Below are 9192 nucleotides of genomic sequence, written 5' to 3'. Positions count from 1 at the left end.
ATTTTATTTTATTTTGGAAACGTAAAGCTTGTGAGGCGTGCCGATCAGGTATCGTCGTGAAGCAAGCATAGGATGCTCCTCCTCCACCACATGCGTGCTGTGATGATGCGTGCCCCAGAGCCAGATCTCGGTACCGGGTCCGTGGTTTTATTCGCCACGCCGGCTCCATGCTGTCTCCTCCCCCAACAAATTCTCTCAAGTACCCACCACAGGGCTTACTGTAGCATGCAGAAGCCACAAGATGCAGCAGCCCTAGCAAGCATGCAGAAGCCACAAGACGTTTTACTTTTACATGCGGGTTAACCGCTGAGGTCTACCCCGCAAAAAAAAAAAAACGCTGAGGTCTCGGTACTACTGTTATTATGGTTTTTTCACCAAGTTGCGATGAGGTTTGTGGGAGACAAGTGGGGTCGCTTTATACGGCGTGCTTAAGTCAATCTCTTGACCTGATGTAACGAGCTAGACTCGCCCGCGGTTCAAAATTTGCTGGGATGAAGTTTTATTACTCCCTCCGTTTTTACAAGTGGAGTATTTAGTTCGCGTATTAGCCACTTAGCTGCATGCGCTAGTTCATATGAAAACGTCCACCAGGGTTTTTGTTCTTTTTTATTTCTGTGGGCGAGAACTTTCTTTCTTTCTTTTGCTGGAGTGTGGACGAAAACTTAGACGGTGGTTAAGTTGATATTCCATGCAGCGCGATATGGAGTATACGCGATCTGTTGAGAAAAGTAGCTGGTATTTACTATGGCAGATTACTACTCCCTATGTAACTTAATAATATAAAAAGTTATAGAGATAGTATTTATTTCCTTCTACATATAGCGGCCGACTGGTTTGGAATTCATTTTTTAAATAAATACTAATAAGACTCATCCATATCGATCAAGCCAAATAGTATAGTCACCCCATCTATAAAAAAAATGTAGTCACCCTGGAAAATACATCGAGGTCCCTAGGGGCCAAGCATGCTCTTCCTCGTGAACGGCCAATGACCCGTTCCTCCATCGCCGAAGCCGGCATGTTATTGATCGCGGCGGGACCAGCATGGTGGAGAAGAAATTGTTATTGGAACTTTCGAAGGACTGCACCAGATATGCCTAAACTATTTCAGATAATATTGGACAAGTTTCTTTTCAATCGGCTCGAAGGAGAGCGGAGGACCAAATTGCAAAGGAAGGGAAGCCGCCACCTACCCCGCGTCTTCCTCTTGAATGCTCATGCTTAATTTAGGGTGCATGCTTTGTCTTTCGCGGTATAGTATAATGATGTGTTGGATGTATTAGCTGTTCGGCTAGCTGGTGTATATTTTTATGTAATGTAGTATGTATGTATGTTATTTACAAAAAAAAAAAGAGTTTGTACCACCGGTGCAACCTAACAACAAACTTCCATCTTCCGAGTCGCAACGACGCGTCATCCTAACAAACTCTATCAAAACACGCAATGTAGAATGTAGCCGCTCCCACTTACCGCGCGGGTCCACGCGTTGCCTGGCCCACTATCAACCGAAGCCATCCACGAGGGTCAAACCAACCACCTGACGCCCACCGAAAACCCTTATTTTTTGGACAGGACGCCCACCGAAAACTTAGCGTGGACAAGTCGTTCATTTGCAACTAGCCCTCCAAAAAAAAAAAGTCGTGCATTTGCAACTGCTCCTCATCCTCTCAGCCTCGACGGACCCTCATCCTCTCGCCATGGCTCCGCCTCCGCCTCCGGCTACGGACGAACGAACCGTGTCTGCCGGAGACACGCACGAAGCCGGCACATGTGTGGTGGTGCTCGCCGTCGGTACCTCCCTGCTTCTCTGTGTTATCCCTGTCTACATCTATCTTCTACAGGGGGGCCTGACTGGCCGGTGGACGCCATTAATACACCATTGATGCCGTCCGTCCCAGCGTGAATAATTTCTCTTCTCTTGCCTACGCAGGTCCGTCTCTTGGTGCGACCAAGTGCTTGCATGTTTACAGGAGTAGGTATGATATGGATCGAGCCGAGGATTCACCACACAACCTTCGGTTTCCCAGTTTCTCTGCTCTGGTTTGCCGATGGATGGAGACGAGCTTCTTTCTTCTGGCCGGTAGATCTGGTTATGATCCACAAATTCGGTTTTCGATCTGCTACCGTACGTGTATGTATCACCCTCTCCCTCTTTCTCCTCGGCTTTTTAGCGAAACAAGATGAATTGAACACATCTTTGTGGTTTCTCTCGCTGATGCGGTTGTAGATTTCTTTCTTTCCTTTAGATAATAATATATGTCTTCCCTCCATCTCGTGCATGGAAGTATGTTTGTGTTGGAGACGGCCGGTGATGGACACGGATCTCATCACACGATTCACAGTCTAGGCTTTCGAGGTGAGCCAACTGTGGCCTTTTATGTTTTCTCTGCTCCTTTTCCCATGGAAACGACTTCTACTCATCTTGTGATTTCCATCTATTGATATATTATGTGTTCCTTCTTGTTTTTGCCAGATGCAAGCGATTTTTTTTCCGACAAAGGGTTAGGCGAATACGACGATCCCCTAAGTTTCCGATCCTTTTCACTCGAAACTCTCTCGCCGGCCGGCATCAACAGGCGCAATACAAGGTCTCCGGCAGCCGCATAGGAAGCATAGGGAGCGTGTGTATATCAATTTGTAATTTTGGAAACGTATAATGATGATTTTACTGTGTCGTCGTGAACCTTGCTGTAAAGAAAGATAATATGTCCTAAAAAAATTGGAGTACTACCTTTGCTGTTTTGCACTATAGTTAATGATCTCTTTATAGTACTACTGTACTACTAGTTTGTAGTCCAAGTTTTGGTCTGACACTATATTCTACTCCCATGTCTTTGTTTTTCTAGGTGGATCTACCAGTTGGAGAATGGTGTTGCCCTGCCCCCGCCGGTTACCGGGCAGAGCTTTCGGCCGTCGGCCAATGTTTCTGCCCAACAGTTGGTGTCCAACACCGGCGGAGAGAAAACGACCTTGGACAAGAACTAAAGCTATCAAGGTGCCGTTTCCTTCCTATTTTACATCTCATCTTTTACATACTCCTTCCGATTTCTTTCTACACATGTACGTATATTTTACTCAAAAAGAGAGGGGGATTACACAAAAGCCTACTAGTGAGTGCTATATCCCTTCAAAGCTGAATTGTTGAACCGGTGGGTCTAGAATCAAAGAGACCCTAAACTTTGATGTGTTGAGGTAGCTGCTGCATGTGATGGATATTGTTTGGGCAGCAGGTTTAGTTGATGGCCAGCCAAGAACAGCGAGGTATCATAGGCACACATGTCTGTCACGATACGGCGGACATCAGAAACAACAATGTCTAGGCATAATATATTTTTTGTTTCAAGGGAGAAATGTACTGTGATTATCTTAGTTTTTTATGAGAAAACTATAAATCAAACTTGTTACCCTTGGCTTACATGAAACAAAGTAACCATGTCCTATAGATAGATAGGATGACCAATAGGAGGAGAAACAAGTGAGTGTGGGTGGTTGATTGGAGCTGAAGTGATGGCGAGCTTGATGATAACCAACCATCTTAAGGCTAACCTGCGGCCAAAATGGAACTTGTGCCGTCGGGCTTATCTCCTCATATGTTAAATAACGCACTAAATACAATGTTCCAATGTTTAGAGATGTGCACTAGTGATAAATGGTTGTACTGTACGGTGATCCTAGCTGTAAAGATAATGCCGATTTTTCACAAAAAAAAAGAGATAATATTGATGAGCATATGCTGCTGCATGCGAAAACAATTTTATGAATGCTAAAATAACAGGATTTTAATAGAGATGTACTTGTTTGTGTCCCTTGGTTGTCTGCAAAATTTTATTGGAAAAACACAAATATTGTGACCTGTGTTAAAAAAACGAGTTGAGTGCCAAATTTGTTGCTTGTTTTAAGCATTAAACTTTGCCTTTTTTATTGGGAAAACATATATTGCACGAGTATTGACCATGGTAACAAAAAAAACAAGTATACGAGATTTTAGTTTTTTTATATTTTATTTTCTATTTATTCGAATTTAACTGCCAAAACTCCATGCCCAGATAATATGGAGTGCATTCATTTTACTTTCTAATAGAGGATTTGTTGTGACTATATGCTGTATCTCTTTGCTTGTTCAGATCCTAATGGTGTGGCGACGCGTGACGCCCTGCCGGTTACGGTACATGAGCTTTCTTTACATCGCACCAGCCAACGTAGCACTTGGTGTCGACCACCAGCGGAGGAAAAACGCAACTCAAGCCATCGACGTTTTCTTGTACGTTGTATACTTCCTATTTCCCTGTTCTGATTTCTACATAGGGGGGTGCCCTCAGTGATAGGTATTAGAAGGGGTAGCGTGCTTTCCTGCACCGAAAAAACCATGGCATTGATCATCCTTAATGTTTGAATACATCGAGAGTTATAATGCTATCTTAGGAACATATCCATATGTAGTTTAAGAAGTGTAATACATATATGAGCGGTTGCAATTTGCAAGGTCTAGTCTTCTCAAACAAAAGTTGAATTAATAAACAAGAGAAAAAAAACAGCAAACAATTATTTATATGAACTACATCGATGGTAACAATAATAAGAAAACAATGACTATATATTGTAAAATTTCAAATCCATAACACTGCAGCCCATACTTTATATTACTGGCCTATTGACAGGCCAAGACTTTCACCAAGGCTGGCTTCTTACTTTCTTCAACTTGGAATGCGGAAATTTCATACTCCCTCCGACCACTAAAGTGGCGACAGGTAATATGGATTAGAGGGAGTATCAATGAACATTTTTTTAATGAACTTGAAGTGAACAATACAGAAGCAACAATTTTCTTCTAGAAAAGCAATGCAAGTATTTAGCATAATAATAATTTTAATACTACGATTGTTCAAAAATCAAAACCATGCATGCTGATGCCGCACACCATTATCCAAAGAAAAAATGTAAGTGTATAACTTATATTTATGGTAAGTGTATAACTTATATTTATAGAACTACATGCCGCATACACGGTCCAAGTGTGCCATACTTGGTTCAATTTTGATGCTTTCATAAAGGAAAGACCACCAAAAAGCAAGAAATAGTGAGATAACATAAAACCAGTGGACCACAATTCACTCATCTTACAAAGCAAAGAGCTCAAAAACCACAAATCCATTTAGCATGGATCAAGCACGATATGGACACAACATTCAAGTGCATAATACCTAAGAATCCAAAGGTCAACAAAAATTAAGATAAAGTATTCTTGAAGGCAATTTTTCAAGGTAATACCTTAGCATCACCGCATATAGAAAGGACCCTCTGTGGTGAAAATGCTCGCATCAATTTCCACAAAAGAAAACAGGTTAGTCAAAATACATATCAACATCGGTAGGTGGGCGAGCTCTCACTTTGCACAAGCATCTCCAACATCATGAAAATAGAAACCGTCTTACGATTGCATGACAAAATCTAACGGAAAGACAAAACAAAGATTGGAAAGGAGAGGAAAATTAAAGGAGAGAAGGTCCGTTGTGCGAGTGTTCAAAACACTCTATGCCAACTAACTATGCATAGAGACAGATTGGCCCAGAGATTGTATATCATTCATCTATGCATAACAATGAAACTTCATTCACACCGTAGATAATACCAAGATGCATGAAAATGAATGTAGACTATTGAATTCATGCTTGAGCCAATTCATCCAAAAGTCCAAACTCGTGGAGAGAGGCGGGTAATATATTTCAACACTCTCCCTCACATCTAGCCTATTTTAGTCCTTAGACGTGGGATCGGTGTAGGCCGCAAAATCTTTTTTTAGTGCTACGTTGGTAGGGTCTTGAAATCAAAATCTCTTGACTTGGATACCATATTAAATTCATGCTCCAGTCAATCCATCCAAAAGTCTGAACCGGTGGAGAGAGGAGAGCAATATATTTGAACATAGGCGAATGAGTTTCGGGGTAGAAAATTGACAGGTCTATGGAAAAAACTATGTAATTTGATTATTTGACAAAGAGAAACAATATTGTAGGAAAAAAACAAGTTATCCGAACATATAAATAGAAGTATAAGCCTTTCATGATCATTATCGAACCGGCAACTAACACTCAACATTAATCCATTACATAATCAATTATTTTCGTTTATGTTTTTCAGAAGTTATAATTTAAAAATAACTATTCATTGGAACCTCACTGAGTGTTCTTTTCATTTGGGGTCGTCTTTTAACTTTCACGTCCGTTTTTCACTTCCATTCCATTTCTTTGTTTTTTTAATCTTTATCAAATTTCGAGAATTATACAAGGCTATGACCACTTAGATGGAACATCATAAGAAGGAAATCATCGGGGCATCAGAATATTGTTTGCATTCCTTGCGTGTATTTCCTGGTCGATTGAGCACACCTGATGAACCCGCGAATCACCTTTAAAAAAACACGGACCTTCAACTCTGAATATGCAAAGAAACTTAAAAAATATAGATGTAAAGAAATTGAGCACCTACTTCCCATACATTGTCTCGAATCTAGCTAGTTCAACTCGTTTTGTGAGTATACCCTAGTGTCCACAATAGCTTCCTCCTTCACAGCATGTAAAAACTAAAAACTCAGCATACACTATATCTACCCTTTTAAAGTTCCACACGGTTTGTACCCCCCTTTTATAAGCTCCACATGACCAACTTTGCCTGCACACACGGAGCTTTTCAAACATCTGCAGAATCTTATGGACAAAAATAAATGAACGTACCCAGTGTTGAAAGCTCCCACACAAGGGGTATGGGGAAGGGGTTTCTCTAGACAACCTTCCCTTGCATAACAATTCTGCAAGGAGACTGGTTTGAAACCAGGACCTATAGAATTACATGGACAAAAATAAGTAGCAAAATTCACATCAAGGAAAAACAAATAACATACTTATTAACTTTTCTTTGAAATGACACACATGAAGCCTACATCCTTGCATCGGCCCGGTTCGTTTCAGCTTTGATTGAATCCGAATCACCTACAGATTTGCTTCAGTGTCAAATTTGTTTCGCAAGATATAAGGCCATGTTTGTTTCACTTTGATTGCAGTCGAATCATCTTTGGATTTGCTTCAGTGGCCAATCTGATTTGCAGAATCAGCTTCGCCACCAAAGTACACTTTAAAGTGCTTCAGCAAATTACGCTGACAATGTCCCAAATCGAGATTCAGCTTCACTGGCGAAGCTGATTTGAGATAACTGTTTGTTTCCGATTCCACATTCAGTTTCACTGGCAAAGCTGATTCAAAATAGCTATTTGTTTCATATTCCAGATTCAGCTTCGATGGCAAAGCTGAATCTGGTTTTTGAAGCTTAAACAAAGAGGTCCGAAATTTCTGGTCTTCATATGGTTTTCCAGGAATAACTTGCATGTTAGATGACACACCAAAAATCTTATTAGAAATGTTGCTTGCACATTTGATGAAGAGGAGGTCATTAAAGAGATTACATATTTTCTCAATTACATGACAGTAGTCTAATAGCCAAGGACACACCTCAGATTGATCTGTGAGTTCTCTAATGGCATGGATGATTTGCTATGCCATATTGTCAAGCATTTGAAATAATAATAAAATGTGTAAGATAAATAAGGCATGCCTAAAATTAAATTGAAACGAGCTAGGACAGGCCACTCATTTATAGGAAACAATACTGTTGCACATAGTGCATAAAATGTATTTTATGCCTGATCAACTATGTTTTAGTGTACAATGAATTTGTTGTTAGTGCACATAAATCGACCATAAAAAACATGTCGAAGTATGACAACACCATTTAATATAATTTAATTATACATGATCAACTATGTAGTAGGAGTCACATAAAACTATTTTTTGCGAGAAAACTTTCGATCTATTCATCAACTGTTAAGGTAGTACATAGAACACTAGAAGTAGAATTTACATCCAGGTTCGTAGACCACCTAGCGATGACTACAAGCACTAAAGCGAGCCGAAGGCGCGCCGCTGTCATCGCCTCTCCCTTGTTGGAGTCGGGCAAACATCGTTGTAGTAAACAGTCGGAGAGCCGTCGTGCTAAGGCCCCATAGGATCAGCGCATCAGAACAACAACCACCGTCGATGAAGAGAATTGTAGATCGGGAGGATCCAACATGCAGACACACAGACGTGGACGAACGAAGATCGGATCCACCGAAGACGAATGCCGACCGGATCCCACGGGATCCGTTGGAGACAAATTTCCACACGCCTTCCAACGATGCTTGAAACATCACCGGGACGGGGGTTAGGCATAGAGAACCTTATTTCATCTTCAAGAAGCCGCCGCCGCATCGTCTTCTTGACCATAGCAGAAACCCTAATAAAACGCAGGAAAGCACCTAAAAACGGAGCCCTCCCGCAGGCAAAGGCCGGGATCCACCACACCTCCACGGTTCAAGGACCATAGGAGACGAGGCGGACCGGCGGCGAGAGGCAGGGAAACCCTAGATGAGTTCGCACGAGGGATGGAGCGGCTTCATTTGGCTTTGCCGTCACCTAAAACTATTTAACCAACCCTAGAGAACACTGCAAGGCGTACTTGAATCTAGCATACCAACCTATGAATAATACTGCCTCTATACACATATACTCTCTCTGTCTGAAAATACTTGTCATCAAAATGGATAAAAAAGGATTTGATGACAAGTATTTCCGGACGGAGGGAGTATAAGACATTAGTGATATAAAGCGTCTTATATATGTTTACAAAGGGAGTAGTGCGTAAGAAAGCAGAGGATACTGATCCATATTTGAATTTAATTAATATAGGGACAAATGAAACTGAAGGGTGTGGCTTGCCCCATGTTAATATAATAATCAGAGAGGTTACTTCTGCCTGTTAAAACAAACAATGGTTTGTTTGCTAAAACCAAGCATTAGCGCAGATTGAGAGAACTACTTATTTTTTTTAACAAAACCAGATAGTATCACATCATCAAAGCAAGTGCAGTTTTGCAAAGCACTTCTTATAACAACCAGATAGTGAACCACAACTACAACTAGCATCGATCGCGCAGAACCCTCTAATATAAGACCCACCCCCTAATCAAATCAGACACAACAAAAAAAAAACCCAGCCATTTCCCCCCTCGGTTCACGCTCCTCTTGGCCGCCTCCCACCTAGGGTTAGCTCAGCCGCCGCCGCGTCCAACCCCGCCGCCGGCCAGCCCGTCCGCCCCGAGCG

At 41.5% G+C, this 9192-nt stretch overlaps 1 protein-coding gene across 6 annotated transcripts in view; it reads left to right on the top strand.

The window, feature by feature from the left end:
- Positions 1-1601: 1601 nt before the first annotated feature.
- LOC119353625 (uncharacterized transmembrane protein DDB_G0289901-like) overlaps positions 1602-9192 on the top strand; it is a 15618-nt gene continuing 8027 nt past the window's right edge. For 2 of the 6 annotated variants that reach the window (XM_037620259.1, XM_037620261.1), the window contains exons 1-6: positions 1603-1791; positions 1931-2131; positions 2247-2356; positions 2474-2588; positions 2847-2995; positions 4125-4261. Coding sequence is in view for 1 of the 6 variants with exons in the window: in XM_037620262.1 (XP_037476159.1) it covers positions 2867-2995; positions 4125-4261 (266 nt within the window). In the remaining 5 variants the exon portion in view is untranslated. The other 4 variants (XM_037620262.1, XM_037620255.1, XM_037620257.1 and 1 more) reach the window with 4 other exon arrangements.

Source organism: Triticum dicoccoides, chromosome 2A (genome assembly GCF_002162155.2).
Source record: "Triticum dicoccoides isolate Atlit2015 ecotype Zavitan chromosome 2A, WEW_v2.0, whole genome shotgun sequence".
Lineage (NCBI taxonomy): Eukaryota > Viridiplantae > Streptophyta > Magnoliopsida > Poales > Poaceae > Triticum > Triticum dicoccoides.
Note: the sequence above shows the minus strand (reverse complement) of the source record. Positions and strands in the feature narration are given on the sequence as shown.